The sequence below is a fragment of the Hyaena hyaena genome, unplaced genomic scaffold (assembly GCF_003009895.1).
Source record: "Hyaena hyaena isolate Hyena2069 unplaced genomic scaffold, ASM300989v1 scaffold_553, whole genome shotgun sequence".
Taxonomy (NCBI): domain Eukaryota; kingdom Metazoa; phylum Chordata; class Mammalia; order Carnivora; family Hyaenidae; genus Hyaena; species Hyaena hyaena.
The window spans coordinates 1141195-1164460 of record NW_024081184.1 but is presented as its reverse complement, the minus strand read 5'-3'; the positions used below and the strand labels follow the sequence as shown (position 1 = coordinate 1164460).

General features: G+C 37.1%; 1 protein-coding gene across 2 annotated transcripts in view; it reads right to left on the bottom strand.

Annotated features, from left to right (window-relative positions):
• USP32 (ubiquitin specific peptidase 32) overlaps positions 1–23266 on the bottom strand; it is a 236475-nt gene that overhangs the window by 113656 nt on the left and 99553 nt on the right. For both annotated transcript variants that reach the window (XM_039255992.1, XM_039255993.1), the window contains exons 3-4: positions 8039–8144; positions 4344–4462 (exon numbers count right to left, since the gene is read on the bottom strand). In XM_039255992.1, the coding sequence (XP_039111923.1) occupies positions 4344–4462; positions 8039–8144 (225 nt within the window). The remainder of the gene's footprint in view (positions 1–4343; positions 4463–8038; positions 8145–23266) is intronic.

The following is a 23266-nucleotide window of genomic DNA, read 5'->3' as shown; positions in this document are numbered from 1 at the left end:
ATGTACCCTCGTGTACTAAGACAAAAAGCTGCCACTTAAGATTATAATGGGCGCTTCTACCACCTTCACAAATAGTTAATATTGAATATTTACATTTCCCTAAACACTGTTCTAAACATTCTTTTTAAAGATTTTATTTTCAAGTAATCTCTCTACCCAGTGTGGGGCTCAAACTCATAATCTCAAGATCAAGAGTTATAAGCTCCACTGACTGAGCCAGTCAAGCACCCCTAAATATTTTATATTAATTTAATCTTCAAAGCAACACTCTATAGTAGATACTATTATCATTATCACCCCCATTTTACACATGAGAAAACTGAGGTTTCAAAAATTAAATAATCTTTGACTATAAAGTGGCAGAGATATGATTAAACCCACTTAGTTCAAAGTTTCTAAGCCTAAGCTATATATATATATACACCACACTTCCTGGCTGACTTAGTGAAATATAAAGTAACCACTGAAATCCACCTGTCCATTCAGATCACCGCATAACTGGTAGCACCAAAATTCCATCTGTTAAACCTGACTTTTTATGTTTTTGAGTCATGGGTGTCATCTAAAAAAGGATGCAAATAGGGCGCCTGGGTGCCTCAGTCGGTTAAGCATCCGACTTCGGCTCAGGTCATGATCTCACGGTTTGTGGGTTTGAGCCCCGTGTCGGGCTCTGTGCTGACATCTAGCTCAGAGCCTGGGGCCTGTCTTCAGATTCTGTGACTCCCTCTCTCTTGGACCCTCCCCTGCTCACGTCGTCTCTCTCTCTCTCTCTCTCTCTCAAAAACAAATAAAAACATTAAAAAATTTTTTTAAATAAATAAATAAAAATAAAAAAGGATGTAAAGGCAAAGCTTCCTTTTATAAACTGTCACAACAGTAGTTTATTAAAAAAATCCAATAACATAAAAGGCAATTAAAAATAAGCAGACACATCTTTGAAGAACAATATAAATATGAATTTCCATCTTAAAAACTGACAACCAAAGAAAATATACAGTAAGAAAAGAACAATACAGCTCCTATGTGGATTCCTTTATAACTTCATCTTTTAAGGCTAATAAAAGCATAAGATAGAAAAAGCTGAGGGGCACGTGGGTGGCTCAGTCGGTTAAACTTCCAGCTTTGGCTCAGATAACAATTTCACGGTTCGTGAGTTCAAGCTCCACGTTGGGCTCTGTGCTGACAGCTCAGAGCCTGGAGCCTGCTTTGGATTCTGTGTCTCCCTCTCTCTCTGTCCCTCCCCTGCTCACGCTCTATCTGTCTCTTTCTCTCAAAAAGAAACAAACATTAAAAAAAAATTAAAAAGAAAAAAAAATAAAAAGCTGAAACATATTATTCCATATCGCTTAAATCTAGGTGGTAGGTCCACATCATTTAGCTAAAGTGCTTCTCTTTATAAAGTTTTGGCAGTTTTTTAAGACTGCCAAAAAAACAACATAAAGCACTGTTATGGGAGGTCCAAATAATACTATTCTAATATAAGCAGACTCATACTGAAACATGGTGACTTGAAAAGCAAGGGTTTGGACACAATTAGACACATTACTCAGAAATTACAACGGGTAAATATATTAAATAGTTGAATCAGATAAAAATCAGCCCATTTACGGTAGTTTTTTTTTCTTTCTGTCTTTTTTTTTTTTTAAACCAAACACAAGTATCTAGTGATTTAAATAGCCATCTACATGAGTATTCGAAAACTGGGGCCTCTTCATTCTTCTTGATCTTTCCTCTTTCAAAGATCTAGTCCTTCATACAACACTTAACTGCAGACTTAACACGTCTTATGATCTTTTTATTATAATAATGTTCCCTTTCCATTAAATGCAATTTTAAGCATTCCACTTTCCCCCTTCACTGTTTTCTCTTATGAGCAAACTTCTTTTGGTATCCTATCTCCAGTGATTTTATTTTTTTTTTTACTCCACAGGACCTCCACCAATGACCTTCCTCTACATTGCCAGATCTAATGATCGCTTCTCAGTGATCAAAGATCAACTCATTTGACCTTTCAGTTTATTTGATATAAACATTCCTTTCTATTAAAATATTTTCATCACTTGGCTTCCAGGATACCATTCTCTTTTGGTTCTCCTCACAGTCTATTCCTTAGGCTCCTGTTTTGATTCTTCTTCATTTCATTAATCTCTAAACACTGGAGTAAAGGACTCAGTCTTCCAGTCTGTTTTCTATCTAAGTTCACTCTAAGATGACCTCATCCTCAACTATAAGCCAACAAATCCTATCCCCTGAACTCTAACTTATATATCAAAAAGAATAGTTGACATCAGTTTAATGTCTAAAATGATTCTCAAATTTAATTATGTCCTAAGTCTCTCCTGATATCAAAACCCCAAACCTCCCCTCCTCTAGTAGTCATCTCAATTAATGGAAACTCCATTCACTTACTAAATCAAGCCAAACACTAGTTATCCTCTTCTCTTCCAGAGCCCAGAATCCATATAAGATCCTATCAACTCTCCCTTCAAAATAAATGAAGAATCTGAAAACTTCTCACCACTTTACTGCTATATTATGATCTACATAACCATCACCTCTTACCTCGATTATTCAGATATATTGGTTGGACTCTGTTTAGCCTACCCTCTACGTAAGAGCCAAAACAATTATGTTTAAAAAAAAAATCATGTATTCCTCTGCCCCAAACCCTCTAAATGGTTCTACCTCATCACCCAAGGTGAAAGTCAAAGAACTCACACTATCCTAGAGCCACATACAATCTCCCCACTTCATCCCACCCCCTTCCCCAACTTCTGTTAACTTCTACTGGTCTCTTAATCTAATATGGCTCACTTGGCTCCTCCGTTGTTCCTTAGACATGTCAAGCACACTCTCAACTCCGGGCCTTTGCTGTATTCTCTTCTTGGAAAATGTCTGCCTCCAAATATCTGCATAGTTAGATTTCTCTTCCTTTAAATTCTTGGTTCAAATGTCACTTTATGTGACAAGCCTTTCTCAGCTACCCTCTACAAAATACCAACACTCTGCCACCTCCTCCCCATTACCACCAATTCCCCTTATTCTACTTAATCTTTCCCTATAGCACTAATTATCATATCATATATGTACCTGCTATTGTGCCTAAATTTTAGAGAATTGGGTAGCTAACCACATTTAACGCCCGTTCATAAAATGGGAATGTGTGCATAAAACTTACTAAAATATGAAAAATATACATTTCTCCCCCAAAATGTACAGAGTACTAATGCATTTGACATCTGTGTGAAAAAACCAATTAGTCAGGCCTGCAAAGATTAGGTTACTTTTTTTGAACAGAAAATGTTTGTTATTGGAGAGAAAAACCATAGCCTAGCTTATCTTGAAGTACTGAAATACTATCACAGCAACTTCCAGTGCAGGAAGGCAATCCTTTTGGACCAAACATACAGAAATATGGAGTAAAATATAATACCATAACCATTACTAAAAACTGCACAGCCAAGCTCAAAGCAAGATACATAAATCTCCAGGTGTTATCAACAAGAAGAAACTCAAAGCCAGGTACTGAAAAACTAAAGCTACTGAGTCCACAGAGCTACGAAAAACAGATATATGCATATAGCTGGAGTACTGACAATCAATGCCTATATAGTTAGGAAAGTGACAAAACTAAAATGAATAAAACCCACAGCAGTGACGGACTGTCGTATCTGTGAAATGCAAGTGGGTCAAACAGCCACCCATAAGGAATCATGCAGCATTGAGTGTGCTGCAGAAAAGCATCAGATAATTCTAAAAGGGTTTTTTTTTTCACTCTAACATCTTTAGGGAATTTCACATATTAGCAGATCTGTGAAAAGAAGGGGAAAAAAAAGAATTTTCTCTGTTAAAGAATTTTCTACTGTTTAAGTTTTCTACAATGAAAATGTATTATTTATGAAAACAGAAGAAAATGACAGGTTTTTCAGACCCATATATTTCACTATGCAAATCAGCTAAGTAAATAAGTGTTAAAATAGGCCTTGATGGGTGACAGTCACAGAATGGATTAAGGCCACTGATATACTATAAGATGAAAAGCAATGGCTTGTAGGATCACCAGTAGGTGTGTATGTACTGGTGTAAGAATGTGAGAGTGTGTTTCATTATACTGTAAGTATAGACAGTTGTCTTTAAAGTAGAATTGGGGATTTTAAGATTCACAGATATAGCAGTAATAAGTGTCATGGACCTTTGAGAATATCACACAAATAACTGAAACATCAACCATTAAAAACAAAAATATTAAGAATATGCTGCACATCAATATCTATTCATCATAGCTAAACTAAGAGTTAATACTTTGTGACAAGTAGGGGTGAAATGTAAATCTTTAAATATACCTCTGAGAAACACTTCCTCAGTGTATCTGGGACTTTGCCATCCACCACATGGAGCATTCTTTCCATTTCTTCCCGTACAACATAGCTCCCAGATTCACTTGCAAAAAGACTAAAAATGTCTAGGAGAAAGAAAGAATAAATTAAACTTACCACAGATTAAATATACCCTGGCAGAAGTAGAGAGGGAAGAGAGAGGTAAATATTACTAAGTAATTACTAGTGCCAAGTACTTTATAAATATAAAATTTAATTCATTCCTTAAAAAAAAATGAAAACCAGCAAAACAAATTAAAACAGCAATGTGGTATCTCTTCTAACACATCAAATTTGCAAAAATGTTTAGGTGTGACAATACAAAGTGATAGCAATAAATTGGGAGAAATAGGAACCACTGTACACTGTTAATGAGAGTATGAATTACTGCAACTACTTTAAAGAGTAACTTGCCAAAATCTAGCAAAAGTGATATATCCCAGAAATTCAACTTCTTTTTTTAAATTAAAAAAAAAATTTTTTTTAATTTTAGAGAGAGAGAGTGTGTGTGTGAGTGGGGGAGAGGGACAGAGGGGGAGAGAGAGAAAGATCTCAAGCAGGCTCCACAATCAGCATGGAGCACGATACAGGCCTTGATCCAATGACCCTGAGATCATGACCTGAGCTGAAATCAAGAGTTGTTCAACCAACTCAGCCACCCAGGCACCCCTAGAAATTCAACTTCTAAGCAATTCGACTTCTGCCCTTGAGAAACCTTCATATATGTGCATGAGAACAACAATGTTCACTGGAGTATTATGTGTAATATCAAAATTTAGGTGAAAAAAATAAATGTCTATCAATAAGAAAACAGGTAAACTGAGATACATACACACAATGAAATACTATATAGCAGTTAGAATAAAGGAACTAAGTCTTCAAGAAGGATAAATATCAAAAATATTCAGGGAAGGGGCACCTGGATGGCTCAGTCAGTACATCTGACTCTTGGTTTCAGGTCAGGTCATGATTTCCTGGTTCCTAAGATTGAGCTCCACGTTGGTGCACAATTCCTGTTTGGGATTCTCTCTCTCCTGCTCTCTCTGCCCCTTGCACACTCTCCCTCTCTCTCAAAATAAATAAATAAACTTAAAAAAATATTCAAGGCAAAAGCAAATTGTAAAATAATCTGTATCATATACTATTTATTTAAAAAGTTTAGGGGCACCTGTGTGGCTCAGTTTGTTAAGCATCTGACTTCAGCTCAGGTCATGATCTCCTGGTTTGTGAGCCTGCTTGGGAGTCTCTCTCTCTCTCTGCCCCTTCTCCACTTGTGCTCCCTCTCCCTCTCTCGGAATAAATAAATTTAAAAAAGAAAGTTTAAAAAGTTTAAAATCTGCAAAACAACTGAAGATATGGATAAAGATATATAAAATATCATAAATGTAGAAAGACCTGTATGAGGAACAAAAGATCACTATATTGATAAGAGTGGTTACTGCTGTGAAGGGAAGAGTGGGAATGGGACCATGGAGAGATACAGAGAGACAGCCTCACCTTGGCTGTAATATTTTATTTTCTAAAAAATAAGATCCAGCACAAAACTGACACAATGTTAAGAAATAATAAAGCTGGATGGATGTATATACTATATGTATGTTTGAAATACTGCTGTTATGGATTGAACTGCATCTCCCAAAAAGAAATGCTGAAACACTAACCTCCAGGTACCTATGAATGGGACCTTATTTGCAAAGATAGAAGATAGATATATAGAAAAGACATTCCATCCCTCTGAAGGCCCACAGGGTTCCATTGCTTGCCTTCCAGCATCCCATAGAAGATTTCTTCAAGGGGAGTATTTGCTGTAGAGCTCTGACCACCTGTTATGGGCTGAACTGTGTCCCACCAAAACATGGTCAAGACCTAACCCCAGTGTCCACAAATGTGACCTTACTTGGAACAGGGTCTCTGCAGATGTAATCAAGTTAAAATCAGGTTATTAGGGTGGGTCCTAACTGATTATAAGAGAAGACAAAATACAGAAGAAAACCATGTGAAGAGATAGGCAGAAATTAAGAGTGATGTAGAAGCCAAGGACAGCAAGGACTACCACCATCAGAAATTAGAAGAAAGGAAGGATTCTTCCATATAGGTTACAGAGGGAGCAGGGCCCTGCAAACATCTTCAGTTTGAACTTCTAGCTTCCAGAACTGTGAAATAAGTTTCTGTTGTTTTAAGCCACTTAACATAGGTTTGCAGTACTTTGTTATGGTAGCCCTAGGAACGTTAATACAATTGTATAATAAAAATAAAAACTTTCGGGACACTTAAGTGGCTCAGTTGGTTGAACAGCGGACTCCTGATTTTGGCTCAGGTCATGATCCCAGGGTTGTGGGACTGAGGCCTCACGTCAGCCTCTGCACTGAGCCAGCTTAAGATATTCTCTCTATCTCTCTTCGCCCCACCCCCACCCACCCCTCTTCCCCACCAGCACCCTCTAAAATAAAAAAAGGAAGGAAGGAAGGAAGGAAGGAAGGAAGGAAGGAAGGAAGGAAGGAAGGAAGGAAGGAAGGAAGGAAAGACTTTAAAGATACGTTTGTGTTTATGATGCCCCCAAACATTACTTTTAATTACTGGGTGCCTGGAGTCACAGTAGCTGTTTGTTGGCAGAGGAATGCTAATTTGTAAAACCAGGATCACAGTTAAATTCCAAATGGGTTGCTAGATACATACAACACCTTAACTGTGATAATGTGGGTATATATTTGTCTCAAAACCTATCAAATCTACAGTTTATATATGTGCATTTTATTGTAAGTCAATTACAGTTCAATAAAGCTATAAAAAAAGAACACCCTAAATTTAGGAGTAAGAAAGAAGATTCTGAGGGATTCGGAGAAGCAATTAGAAGGCAAATTACAAAAGGAAGAAGAGAGAAAGACCCAGCATCTGGTAGCCAAGAGTTAAAACCTAGGAATTTTCAAAGCAAAACATTTTCTTTACTTCTCCTGGAAAATTTTCAATAAAACTTTCACCCCAAAAAGAAACCCTACATTCATTAGTAGCTCCTCTCCATTTTCCTCTCCCCTGCCAGCTTCTGGCAATCACTAATATATTGTGTCTTCAGATCTGCTAATCTACTGTGCTACAGATCTGGACAATTCATATAAATAGAATTATATACTATGTGGCCTACTTTGACTGCATTTATCACTTTAACATAATATTTTCAGGTTCATCCATGTTGCAGCATTAGTACGTTGCTGCCATGAATACTCATGTACATTTTTTTAATGGAATATATATTTTCAATTTTGAGGTGAACATACGTTGGAGTGGAATTCATGGGTCATATGATAACTTCATGTTTAATAGTTTGAGGAGCTACCTAACAATTTTCCAAAGTGACGGTACCATTTTACACTCCCAGCAGCAATTCATGAGGATTGTAACTTTTCAACTCCTCACCAACTCTAATTATTTCCTGTCTTTTTTATTTTAGTCATCCTGGTAGGTATGAAGTAGTATCTCACTGTAATTTTAATATAGGCTTCCCTAATAAGTTTATGTTGAGCATTTTTCCAAGTGCTTACTGGTTACTTAATTATCTTCTCTGGAGAAATATCAACTCAAATGCTTTGACTGTCATCAGAATTTTCAGGCAAATTATTCTGCACACAAATGTAGTATTATCATTTTGAGATAATAAAAGTACATACATTTTGCTTTCTCTTCATCTCTGCCTCTTGTAAGAAGGACAAGTCCAACTATTAAGTTATTGAAGTGCAATCCTTTGGATGTTCCACCAAAAGAACAGTAAATCACCTAGGAGAAAATGATAAAGCCCACATTAGAGGTTTCAGTTGCTGAGGAATTTGAGGCTCATACCACCTTTACCAAATCTTGTCTCTATCTCCAAACAAGGCTCTGGTAAATTTTAGTAAAATGATATTATACATCTTGTTAGTGCACTCAGCCAAAAATACACTTTATCTATTCTACTGTATATATATCACTGGCTCCCACACCAAATATTCTTTCTGTTTGGAATCCTTATCAAGGTCAAAGAAAATGAACATCCTCCTCTTCAAAAGCCCCAATAATGTAGTAAGAATTTTGTGTAATTACAGAATTTCCTTCAACCTCTGTAAAACTTATATATTTTTTGATTTGAAAGACTGACATCTGGGGCCTCTGGGTGGCTCAGTCAGTTAAGTGTCTAACTTTGGCTCAGGTCATGATCTCAAGATTTCTAGGTTCCTGGGTTTGTGCCCCACATTGGGCTCTGTGCTGACAGCTCAGAGCCTGGAGTCTACTTCAGATTCCATCTCTCCCTCTCTCTGAGCACCCCTCCCAACTTATGCTCTATCTCTGTCTCTCAAAAGTGAATAAACATTAAAAAAAAGAAAAAGAAAGATCAACAGCCTCTAACTGGAATGTTCAAAAATGGAATGGCAATCATATTACAATATATAAATATGCCAAATTAACATCTTATAAAATTTACACAATGTTATATGTCAAATATATTCAATTTTAAAGAAATAAAAAATAAAGAAACCCCTAAAGACTTAAAAAAATTTTTTTTAATGTTTATTATTTACTTTTGAGAGACAGAGAAAGACAGAGCATGAGTGAGGTAGGGGTATATAGAGAGAAACAGACACAGAATCTGAAGCAGGTTCCTGGCTCCAAGCTGTCAGCATAGAGCCCGATGTGGGGCTTGAACCCACAAACCGTGAGATCATGACCTAAGTTGAAGTCAGCCGCTTAACTGACCGAGCCACCCAGGCACCCCTAAAGACGTTTTATATATTCTTAGAAATGAATATTGTAGTAATCAAAAATAAAGAAGAAAAGCTATGCATAACAACAGGACAGCGACAACAATGACATAAATTCATTCAGTTAGTAATTCTTTATTGACTGCATAAGGTGATATTGTGATATAATAAGAAATACATATGTGGTCTGCCTCCAAGTTTCTGACACAAGAGCTTCTAAAAATCCTTGCTGAATGATATAGGTTAAAGAATCATCTTTCATTATTCATCTAATAAGCCCCTTTCATTCATATTGGAGTTTATGCTAATGAAATTACTCTTGGTGGGCCATTACAAAGCTTCAGAATCTGAGCTAGTAGTCAGAGGAAAAGATGTGATTAGAGGGTTAGAATATTCAGCAGGACTTCCCAATCTTCAGTAAAGGAAGGGTGGCTGGAGATTTAGTTAATCACCAATAGCCAATCAATGGCCCATGATTTAATCAGCTATGCTTGCATAATGGAGTATCCATTAGAAATCCCTAAACCAGGGGTTGGTGAACTCATCAAGGTGCTAGCAGGGTGGAGCATCCAGAGATGGTATGGAAGTTCTGCACACCATCCCCCTCCCTGCCCATCTTCACCCCTTGCCCTTTGTATCTCTTTCCATTTGGCTGTTACTGAGTTGTAGTCTTTAAAATAAAATGGTAATAGGAGAAGGGGCCAAGATGGTGGAACAGCATGGAAGTTTCTTTTGTCTCTCTCTCTCTGAAATGCGGCCAGATCATTACCAAACCATCTTGCACACCTAGAAAACTGGTCTGAGGATTAACAAAACAATCCGGACAACCTGAACCCTGAACCACACAACTGGCCAGGTACACGGAGTGGAGAGGTGAAATGGGAGAGAGAGAAGCCGCAGAGGGCAGAGAATTGGTTTTGCTTGCAAAGTAGAGGACGGAGGGGGTAGGGGTATAAAAAAAGCACCCCATCCCAGAAGTAGCTGGAGAGAAAAAGGAATACTGAACAAAATACTGAACAAAAAATACTGAACAAAAAGGGACTGAACAAAAAAGGGAGAAAGGAGAGATTTTAAATTCCATTAAGATTCTATAAAAAAGGGGAGCGCAGAGTTTGAAACTACACAGCTCAATACCTGGCAGAGTTCTGGTGGGAAAGGCAAAACCCCAGGAGCAGAGTGTGAGGTCTCAGGCCACACGGGAAGAGGTGGTTTCCCTGCTGGGAGGATATTTGGTAGTGCTGGTGGCCTTCCCACAGGCAAAGGTCCCAGTGGATTCCGGAGAACAGCCACATTCACTGGTGTTGGAGTGAGGACACTGAGGGTAAACGCTGGTGCCAGGTGTGTGTTGTGATTTGCCATAATCCTGGAAACACTGCTGCTACATGATGGCAGGAACTTTTTCTGGGACAGGCTGGTGCCTAGCCACAATGTCTGGGCATCGGCAGCAGCAGGGTCTTGCAAATGTTCTTGGGGGCAGGCTGGCACCCAGCCATTGCTCAGTGAGACCCTCCCCTAGAGAATTAGAACGGGTCAAAGCTGCTGTCCTTCAGAAGTGAACGGTTGGGAAACAGCCTCATTTGAGAGAAAACTCAGAAGGGAGGTGCCATCACCAAGTCTGATGAATTGATCATGGATAGTGTAGAAATGGGGAATGGAAGGAAGCTGGAGACAAAGGAGGGGTGCTTGATTGCTGGTAGGGGAGAGCACAGAGTTCTGATACTAAAGACTTGATAGCTGAGTGATGCCATTTTCACCCCTCCCACACATGCACCTACACACCTGCACCACCACAACAATCCACCCCAGTAAGCTAAGCAGTGCCACCTAGTGGAGAATGGAACCATTACACTAAGCCCCTCCCAATTGGGCTAACTGCACTCTTGAGGAATACCACAAGCCTGCCTGCTTAGTTTATGAACTATAAAGTGCTTCATAGTTTGGCTTCTAGAGAGAATCAGATATAAGTTCTATCATACTTGATTCTTTTCACTGGTCTACCTATTCAATTTTTTTCTTATATTTGAAAACAGAAAGAGAAAAGAATTATTTTTATATTTCATTTAAAAGAAGATTTTCTTTAGTTTTTTTCTACTTTATTTTTTCCTTTTTTGTAAATTCCTTATATTACATTTTATTTCCATCATTTCATTTTATTCTATTTTATTGTATTCATTTTTTCAAATTTTCAAAAGTTTTCCTTTTTTTATCTTTCCCTCTTTAATCTATCAAGTGTCTTTCAACAACCAGACCAAAACACACCTAGGATCTACCATCTTTTATCTGATTTTTTGGTGTTGTTTTTAATTGTTTAATTTTTTTTTTTTTAGTTTATTAATTTCTTTTCTTCCTTCAAAATGATGAAATGAAGAATTCACCCCAAAAGAAAGAACAGGAAGAAATGACAGCCAGAAATAACTTAATCAACACAGTTATAAACAAGATGTCTGAAACAGAATTTAGAATCACAATAATAAGAATGAGGCTGGGGTTGAAAATACGTTAGAATCCCTTTCTGCAGAGATAAAGGAAGTGAAAAGCTAGTCAGGATGAAATAAAAAAAATGCTATAACTGAGCTGCAATCTCGAATGGTTGCCATGGCAGCAAGGATGGATGAAGCAGAGCGGCGAATCAGCGATAGAGAGGACACGTTTATGGAGAATAACGAAGCAAGAAAAAAAGGGACAGACTAAGGCAAAAGAGCACGACATAAGAATCAGAGAACTCAGTGACTCATTAAAAAGGAAAAACATCAGAATCATAGAGGTCCCAGAAGACGAAGAGAGAGAAAAAGGGGTAGAAGATTTATGTGAGCAAATTGTAGCAGAAAACTTTCCTAGCTTGGGGAAACACATAGACCTCAAAATCCAGGAAGCACAGAGAACTCCCATTAGATTCAACAAAAACCGACCATCAACAAGGCATATCATAGTCAAATTCACAAAATATTCGGGCAAGGAAAGAATCCTGAAAGCAGTAAAGGGAAAAAAAGCCATTAACCTACAAAGGAAGACAGATCAGGTTTGCAGCACACCTATCCACAGAAACTTGGCAGGCCAAAAACAAGTGGCAGGATATAGTCATTGTGCTGAACCGGAAAAATATGCAGCCAAGAATTCTTTATCCACCAAGGCTCTCATTCAAAATAGAACGAGTTAAAAAGTTTCCCAAACAAAAATTAAAGGAGCCTGTAACCACTAAACCAGCCCTGCAAGAAATTTTAAGGGAGACACTCTGAGGGGAGAAAAGACCCTTGCCCCACCCCCCGACAAAAAAGCAACAAAGATGAGGAAAGAACAGAGAACACTACTAGAAACTCCAACTCTACAGGCAAGATAACAGCAATAAATTTATATTTTTCAACATTCACTCTAATGTCAATGGACTAAACGCTCCAATCAAAAGACAGAAGGTAACAGAATGGATAAGAAAACAAGATCCGTCTATATGGGGTTTTACAAGAGACACATTTTAGACCTAAAACACAGAATAAAACAAAGGGATGGAGAACCAACTATCAAGCTAATGGCCACCAAAAGAAAACTGGAGTAGCCATATTTATATCAGACAATCTGGATTTTAAAATAAAAACTGTAACAAGGGATGAAGAAGGGCATTATATCATATTTCAGGGGTCTATCCACCAAGAAGATCTAATAATTGTAAACATTTATGCTCCAAATGTAGGAAGACCCAAATATATAATCAATTAATTACAAACATAAAGAAACTTATTGATAATAATAATCTAAGAGCAAGGAACATCAACACACCACTTATAGCAATGGACAGATCATCTAAACAGAAAATCAAAAAGGAAACAATGGCTTTGAATGACACACTGGACCAGATGGACTTAACAGATATATAGAGAATATTTCTTCCTAAAGCAGTGGAATACACATTCTTCTCCAGTGTACATGGAATATTCTCCAGAATAGATCACATTTGGGGACACAATTCAGCCCTCAACAAATACAAAAAGACTGAGATCATCCTGTGCATATTTTCAGACCACAACGTTATGAAACTCAAAATCAACCACAAGAAAAAATTTGGAAAGATAACAAATACTTGGAGACTAAAGAACATTCTACTAAAGAATGAATGGGCTATCCAAGAAGTTAAAGAAGAAATTTAAAAGTACATGGAAGCTAATGAAAATGATAACATCACAGCCCAAAACCTCTGGGATACAGCAAAGGCAGTCATAAGAGAAAAGTATACAGAAATCCAGGGCTTCCTAAAGAAGGAAGAAAGGTCTCAGATACACAAGCTAACCTTATACCTTAAGTAGCTGGAAAAAGAAAAGCAAATAAAACCGCAAACCAGCAAAAGGCAGAAAATAATAAAGCCTAGGGCAGAATCATTGTTATTGAAACAAAACAAAACAAAACCAACCAACCAACCAACCAACAATAGAACAACAGATCAATGAAACCAGAAGCTGGTTCTTTGAAAGAATTAACAAAACTGATAAGCCTTTTTAATCAAAACGTTAAAGGAGGGCCATGTGGGTGGCTCAGTTGGTTAAGCTTCCAACTTCAGCTCAGGTCATGATCTCAAGGTACATGGGTTCGAGCCCCGCATTGGGCCTGTGCTGACAGCTAGCTCAGAGCCTGGAGTCTGTTTCAGATTCTGTATCTCCCTCTCTCTCTGACCCTGTTCATGCTGTCTCTCTCAGAAATTTATAAAAAAAAAAAAGTTATAGGAAAGGACCCAAATAAATAAAATCAAGAATGAAAGAGGAGAGATCACAACCAACCTACAGCAGAAATACAAACAATAGTAGGAGAATATTATGAACAATTATACGCCATTAAATTGAGTAATCTGAAAGAAATAGACAAATTCCTAGAATTATATGTTTCTAGTTTATATGAACTACCAAAACTGAAAGAGAAAGAAACAAAAAATTTGAACAGACCCATAATCAGCAAAGATATTGAATTAGTAATGAAAAATCTCCCCAAAAGACAAGAGTCCAGGGCAAGATGGCTTTCCAGGGGAATCCTACCAAACATTTAAAGAAGAGTTAACACCTATTCTTTCAAGCTATTCCAAAAACTAGAAATGGAAAACTTCCAAACTCATTCTACAAGGCCAACATTAACTTGATTCCAAAACCAGACAAAGACCCCACTAAAAAGGAGAACCACAGACCAATTTCCCTGATGAACATGGATGCAAAAATCCTCAACAGGATACTAGCCAACTGGATCCAATAATACATTAAAGAATTATTCACCACAACCAAGTGGGATTTATAGCTAGGATGCAGGGCTGGTTCAATATCCGCAAAACAATCAATATGATACATTACATCAATAAAAGAAAGGACAAGAACCACATGATTCTCTCTAAAGATTCAGAGAATGCATTAGACAAATGATAGCATTGTTTTTTGATAAAAACCTTCAAGAAAATAGAGATAGACGGATCATATCTCAAGATCATAAAAGCCATGTATGAAAGACCCACTGCTAACATCATTCTCCATGGGGAAAAAATGAGAGCTTTCCCCCTGACATCAGGAACACACAGATATGACAACTCTCACCATTTTTATTCAATACAGTATTGGAAGTCTTAGCCTCAGCAATTAGACAACACAAAGGAATAAAAGGCATCCAAGGAATAAAAGGCATCCAAGGAGGCAAAGAGGACGTCAAACTTTCATTCTTCACAGATGACATGATATTCTATTTGGAAAACCCCAAAGATTCCACCAAAAACACAGCCAGAACTGAACCATGAATTCAGCAATGTCGCAGGATATAAAATCAATGCACAGAAGTCACTGCATTCCTATACATCAATAATGAAGCAACAGAAATAGAAATCAAGGAATCGATCCCATTTACAGTTGCACCAAAAACCATAAAATACCTAGGAATAAACATAACAAGAGAGGTGAAAAATCTATACACTGAAAACTACAGAAAGCTTATGAAAGAAATTGAAGAAGACACACACAAAGAAAGAAAAATATCCCATGCTACTGGATAGAAAGAATTTTGTTAAAATATCAATACTACCCAAACAAATCTACATATTTGATGCATCCCTATCAAAATAACACCAACATTCTTCACAGAGCTAGAACAAACAATCCTAAAATTTTTATGGAATCAGAAAAGACCCTGAATAGCCAAAGCAATCTTGAAACAGACAACCAAAGCTGGAGGCATCACAATCCCAGGCTTCAAGATGTATTACAAAGCTGTAATCATCGAGACAGTATGATACTGGCACAAAAACAAACACTCAGATCAATGGAACAGAATTGAGAACCCAGAAATGGATCCACAAATGTATGGACAATTAATCTTTGTGAAAGCAGGAAAGAATATCTAAAGGAATAAAGATAGCGTCTTCAACAAATGGTGCTGGGAAAATTGGACAGTGACATGCAGAAAAATGAACCTGGATCACTTTCTTACACCATACACAAAAATAAATTCAAAATGGGTGAAAGATCTGAATGTAAGACAAGAAGCCATCAAAATCCTAGAGGAGAAAGCAGGCAAAGCCTCTCTGACCTCAGCCACAGCAACTTCTTTCTCAACACGTCTCCAGAGGCAAGGGAAACAAGCAAAAATGAACTGTCGGGACTCATCAAAATAAAAAGGTTCTGCACAGCAAAGGAAACAATCAGCAAAACTAAAAGTCAACCGACAGAATGGGAGAAGATATTTGCAAATGACAAATCAGATAAAGGGTTAGTATCCAAAGTCTATAAAGAACTTATCAAACTCAATACTCAAAAAACAAAAAATCAGTGAAGAAATGGGCAAAAGACATGAATAGACACTTCTGCAAAGAAGACATCCACATGGCTCACAGACACATGAAAAATTCTCAACATCACTCATCATCAGGGAAATACAAATCAAAACCACACTGAGATACCACCTCACATCCGTCAGAATGGCTAACATAAACAATTCGGGCAACAACAGATGTTGGTGAGGATGCAGAGAAAGAGGATCTCTTTTGCACTGCTGGTGGGAATGCAAACTGATGCAGCCACTCTGGAAAACAGCATTGAGGTTCCTCAAAAAATTAAAAATAGAAATACCCTATGATCCAACAATTGCACTACTAGGTATTTATCCAAGAGATACAGGTGTGCTGTTTCAAAGGGGAACATGCACTCCAATGTTTATAGCAGCACTATCAACCATAGCCAAAGTATGGAAAGAGCCCAAATATCCATCAATGAATGAATGGATAAAGAAGATGTGGTGTGTACATATATATAATGTGGTATATATATATACACATAAAATGGAGTATTACTTGGCAATCAAAAGGAATGAAATATTGCCATTTGCAACTACATGGATGGAACCAGAGGATATTATGGTAAGCAAAAGTAGTCAGAGAAAGACAAATATCACATGACTTCACCCATATGAGGAATTTAAGATATAAAACCGATGAACATAAGGGAGGGGAACAAAGCATTAGAGACTCTTAAATACAGAGAACAAACAAAGGGTTGCTGGAGGGATTGTGGGAGGGGGAATGGGCTAAACGGGTAAGGGACATTAAGGAATCTACTCCTGAAATCATTGTTGCACGTTGCATTGTTAGCACTATGCTAACTAACTTGGGATGTAAATGTAAAAATTAATTTAATAAATAAAATAAAATAAAATAAAATAAACTGGTAATAGTAAACAAAGTGCCTTCCTGAATTCTGTGAGCCATTCTAGCAAATTATCGAACCCAAAGAGGGGGTCATGGGAACCCTAGATTTACAGTCAATTGGTCAAAAGTACTAGAGGTCTAGGACTTGTGATTGGCGGGGCACCTGGATGGCTTAGTCAGTTAAGCGTCCGACTTTCGCTTAGGTCATGATCTCGCGGTTCGTGGGTTCAAGCCCCGCGTCGGGCTCTGTGCTGACTGCCAGCTCAGAGCCTGAAGCCTGCTTCGGTCTGTGACTCCCTCTCTCTCTGACCCTCCCCTGCTCACGTTGTCTCTCTCTCTCTCTCCTAGAAATAAATAAAACATTAAAAAAAAAATTTAGGACCTGTGATTGGCATTTGAAGGAGGGGGCAGACCTGTAAAGTCTGCACTAAATCAAGGCACTTATCTCAGAATTAAATCAAAATTATAGGACATCCAATTGGTGTCCAGAGAGTTGAAAATTTGACTGATATAGGGAAAAAACACACGTATTTAGTGTCAAAAGTGCTATGCTGTTTAAAACAAAGTGACCCAGTTTTGCTATGCAGAATTTTTGTCAAAAAATGAATGATTAAAGAATAGTTCAAACCCAAAGCAATCTATAGATTCAATGCAATCCCTATTAAAATACAAAGTATTTATGGGGCACCTGCACGGCTCTGTCAGTTAAGCATCTGACTTTGGCTCTGGTCATTATCTCACATTATCTTGCAGTTCATGGGTTCAAGTCCTGTGTCAGACTCCGTCTGCCTTGGATTCTATCTCTCCCTTTCGTTCTCTGCCACTCCCCTGCTTGTGCTCTCTCTCCCTCTCTCTCAAAAATAAACATTAAGAGGGGCGCCTGGGTGGCTTATCGGTTAAGCGTCCGACTTTCAGTTAGGTCATGATCTCGCGGTTCGTAGGTTCGAGCCCCGTGTCGGGCTCTGTGCTGCCAGCTCAGAGCCTGGAGCCTGTTTCAGTCTGTGACTCCCTCTCTCTGACCCTCCCCTGCTCACGCTGTCTCTCTCTCTCTCCTAGAAATAAATAAAAATATTAAAAAAAAATAAACATTAAGAAATTAAAAAATAAAAACAAGCAAGTATTTTTCATGGAACTAGAACAAATAATATCCAATTTGTATGGAACCACAAAAGACCCCTGAATAGCCAAAGTGACCTTGTGAAAGAAGAACAAAGCTGAGAGTCCCAGATTTCAAGATATACTGCAAAAATATAATCATCAAAACAATGGGGTATTGGCATAAAAACAGACACATGGGTCAATGGAACAGGACAGCCCCCAAATAAACACTTATGTGGTCAATTAATTTATGACAAAAGAGGCAAGAATACACAATGAGAAAGTGACAGCCTCTTTAATAAACAGTGCTTGGAGAACTGCACAGGTACAGCTTTTGGCTATTTACCACCAAAAAATGAAAACATTAATTTGAAAAGATATATACACCCCAAAGCTTACTGCAGCATTATTTATAATGGCCAAAATTTGGGAGTAACCCAAATGTCTACTGATGGATGAATGGATAAAGAAGATATGCTTTGTGTATACACACAACACACACACACACACACACACACACACACACACGACTTTTACTCAGCTATAAAAAAGGTATGAGATCTTGCCATTTGCAACAACATGGATAGACCTAGAAGGTATTATGCTAAATGAAATAAGTCAGAGAAAGACAAATCTCATATGATTTCACTTATATGTGGAATCTAAACAAATAAAAAGCAAAAACAGACCCATAGATATAAAGAACTGATGGCTGCCAGAGGCGACAGGGTGGGAGGATCAGAAAAATGGATGAAGGGAAGTGGAAGATACAACTTCTAGTTATAGAACGAATTAGTCACAGAGATAAAAGATGCAGCATAGGGAATACAGTCATTGGTATTGTAATAGTATTGTACAGTGGCTGGCAGTAGCTACACTTGTTCTGAGCATAGCATAATGTACAGAGAAGTTGAATCACTATGTTGTACACCAAAAACTAATGTAAACTGTATATCAACTATACTTCAATAAAAAATAATAATTCAAGAAATAAAACATATTAATATGAAAATATATATTAAGTGATATTTAAAAATATATTTAATAACCCTCTTGGCAACTGATGCCAAAAACTATGTATCTTTGGTGCCACTGACAGAAAAGCTTAGCAAAAACAAGCCTAGGGAAATGGCTCTAGATCAGAACATAAAAAACACTTTATTAAAAAAAAAAAAAAAAACTTTAATGGGAGCTCCTGGGTGGCTCAGTTGGTTAAGCATCTGACTTCAACTCAGGTCATGATCTCACCACTCATGAGTTTGAGCCCCGTGTTCAGCTTTGTGCTGACAGCTCAGATCCTAGAGCCTGCTTCGATTGTCTCCCTCTCTCTGTCCCTCTCCCACTCACACTGTCTCTTTCTCTCAAAAATAAATAAACATTAAAAAAATTTTTTTAACCTTAACAAATATACTTAGTGGTATAGCTATTTTTACTTGGTATAACTAAAAATAAACTGTATAAACAGGAGGAAAGTAACAGAAAAAACCTCCATCCCTGAGGCAGGCATAGAAAACCTTGAGATATCCCCTACCACGAGGAAGAGGCAGAATCACCAAAAAGTGGAGATATACTGTCACAGCTTTAAACTGAAACAAAAACATAAAACAGAATGCCCCCCCCAAAACTAGCACCCTCACCCGCTTCCACCACTGTGTCAGCAAACACTGAGGAATAAATAATATCAGCCTACTGCTGAGAAAGGAAGAGCATATAGAGAGACCCTTTCTGAGTTACTGTAACAAGAAAATAAGATGAAAAGTTGAAGGTAGAGGAGACATTTGAAAAATCCTCTGGCAAATGAGACTCCATCCTAAAAAAGGTAACCCTAGACTGGAATTTGAAGCCATAGTACACTGTGGCTAAGTATAACAATACAAAATACAGCTCAACAACAGACAAGACTCCCTCAACATCTCATACAAGACCTAGCCAGGCATAAATACTATTTCCCTCAGTCTCTCCTGTCCAACATAAAATATCCATCTTTCAACCACAAATTATAAGTTACATGAGGAAGCAAGGAAAAACACAGGAACAGTTAGTTCAATAAAGCTTTGGAATGGTTCAAGAGTAAACTCAACCGAATCAAGTAATAGATTGTCCAAAATGAAACAGAAGGGAAAAAAATGTGTAGGTAGGAGGGAACAAAACAGAAAATTCAAGAGCTGTGGGATAATCAAATGATATAACACACATGCAGTTGTAATCCTAGAAATAAAAGAGAATGGAGCAGAAGAAATGTCCAAATACATAAATGCTGAGAATTTCCCAAAACTAATAAAGACACAAAACCACAAAAGTTGTTCAGAGAACAAGCAGGATAAATTATACCTCTAACCCCACCACCACCCAACTAGACAAATCATATTCAAACTACCAAAACCAAAGATAAAAATAAAATGTTTAAGGCATCCAGAGGAAAAAAGACGTACTACATTGAGAGAAACATTTCTCACTCAAACTATGTAAGCCAGAAGACAGTCAAGTGACAAGTTTACAACACCAAGAAGAAAAAACAGAGAATCTTATACCCAGAGAAAATATCTTTCAAAAAGAAAGGTGAAACAGACTTTTTCAAGAAAATGAAAACAAATAAGTCATTACCAGCAAACCTGCACCACATAAAAGGGGGAAAAAGTATTTTAGGCTGAAGGAAATATATCAAACCAGACACATGTATCTATACAAAGGAAAAAGAAAAGGGAATGGCTTAAATGAAAGTACACAGAAAATACAGTTGTTCTCTTATTTTTAATTGCTCTAAAAGATAATTGGCTGTCTAAAGGAAAAACAGTAAAAATTTAATGTGCTTATAGCATGTGTAAAATTAATGCACATGACAGTAGCACAGAAGATGGGAGAAAGGAACTAGACACACGCCGTTGTACACTACAGGTAAAATGCTATATCATGTATTTCAATCTTTATATTGCCAGTCATCAAGAAACTACTTAATCATAGCACTATGGTGTTTAACCCAACATTAACTCCACTAATAAATTATTTTTGTAATAATAAAAACAATAGCCAACATTTAAATGCTGGAACATACTGGTACCTCATTCCCAAAATATAAAAACAGTAATAACTTCCCAAACCACCAAGTTCAAAAGTTCATCTGACAGATGAGGAAAAGAGACCCAGGAAAATCACCTCATTTCCTGAATTCTAAGACATATATGTATTTCCCAGCTTTTTTAATGTTCCAAAAATCATGATGCATCCAACACATCTAATATGTAATATCTTTTTTCATCCCCCCAAATTATTTCTAAAGCAATGGTTACATTACAACTGACAATGCTTTAACATTTATGAAATACTAAGTGTCATGACCATTACCTTAGCTTTGTTTTTAGGATTGCTGAGAGGGGGTGTGCAAAAGATAGCAAGGTATTTTGATGCTACTTAAAAAAAAAAGCACATAAGTGTTTGTTATTATTACAACTGGTTACAAGAGCTTTGTTTAAAAATCTCTTTGGTGATTTTTGTAGCTATTAAAAAATAAAGAAGAATAAAAAACATTTCTTAAATACTTGGTAGCCAAGAATATCCAGACTGAGACTTGGCATACTGTTATACAAAATAAAAGTGGCATAAAATTGATGCTTGCGGTAATGATCTCACTAACCTCCTTTCAGACAAGGGTATCATCACAGTAAATAATGAGTTCAGAAGAGAGGGAAATTAATCTGCATTTTAAAAGAGAAAGACTTATTCTATAATATACCAAGAACTCTTAGCATATAGTTAAAAGATTTAAAAAAAAAAAAAAAAAGGCAGAGGTACGTAGGTCTCCAGAGTTAAAGAAAGGTTGTGCCATGTTTCAACTGCTACTATATGCCCTGATCCTTCTCCTTCCACGGTCTTTTGGCTGTAAGTTACAAAGGTATTCCACTATAACTTGGGGGGGAAAGTAGTAATGATGCAAACTGTTTCACATCATGGCATTTCAAGTGAGAGAGACTTGGGTTTGAAGTGAGGCTTTATTAATTTATTGGTTCTGTGATCTTGGGCAAATCACTTAACTTCCTCAGCCTTAGTTCTACCCCATTCCATATAGGTGGAGGCAATATGTCACATGTCTTCTCCAGGACTCAGGCTGAAGGGAGGCTCCTGTGTGTAAATGCTATTCTCAGGGCAGAAAACAGAAACCAGAGCTTGACTCCACTGTTAATAAGTAGGAATTAATTCATGGTCAATGACTTCATGACTTTTTCCTGAGTAAACTCTACTACAGATTTTAAACTGTTTGATTAATAGTCAATAGAACCAAAGAAATATTTTTAATTTTTGTTTCATTTTACATAATTTTCATAAGGATCAATACTTTTCTGTTTAAACTTTTAATGAAGATCTGATTCATCAATTAGTTTTACTCCCTATCAAAACTTTTCTATGTGATATTTTGAAGATGTCATTTCTTTCAAAACTAATTTTCTCACATCACAGCGGATCTAAATTTGTTAATGAAGAATTGATTTTTCTGGAAATGTTAGACAAAAACAAACTTATTCTGTGCTTTTAAAAAAGGCTCCTATACAGTTTATTCTTAATTTGATATGTAAATATTTTATTATATAGCTCTGTAAGATATTTTAAAAATATAACCATACTAGCATTATTACACTAAAACAAAACAAACAGAGCAGTTTCTCCCCAATTTTTATGTTGAAACCCACTGTGAAGTGAGATGCTTTAGGGGTGATTAGGTCGAGGAGGGTAGAGCCCTCTGAAAGAGATTAGTTGCCCTTACAAAAGAAGCCTGGGAGAGCTCCTTGAAGACACAGGGAAAGACAGTTATCTAATGAAGCAGGAAGCAAGCCCTCACCAGACATTATATATGTGAGCATCTTAATCTTGGACTTTCCAGACTCCAGAACTGTGAGAAACAAATTTCTTTTGTTTATAAGCCATTCAGAGTATGGCACTGTATTACAGTCCAAACAGACGGAGACAAAAACTAACAAAAATTCCTTAGTGTTATCAAATATTTAGTCAGTATCCAAGCTTTCCCAATTGTCTCATAATTTTTTTGCAATTTGTTTGTTCAAATCAGGATCTAAAATGTATGATAATTGGTTGCTAGATTCTTAAATCTCTTAATATGTACATTTTCCTTCTCTCTCCTTCCAATCTTCTCTTTTCCTTCACAATTTATTTGCTGAAGAAACCAAGATGTCGGCCTTGAGTAGTTTCCCAAAGTCTGCATTTTGACTATTACATATTCTGTCCTCTGTATTTCCTGTGCAATGGTAGTCAGTTCCAGAGAACTGATCAAATTTAAATAATATTTTTTGGCAAAAACTATCTCCCAGTTGGGGCACTGTAGTACATCACGAGGCACATAAATGACTGCTTATCTCCTTTTTTGTGATATTAGTAGTCACTGCCTAGATTCACAAATTCAT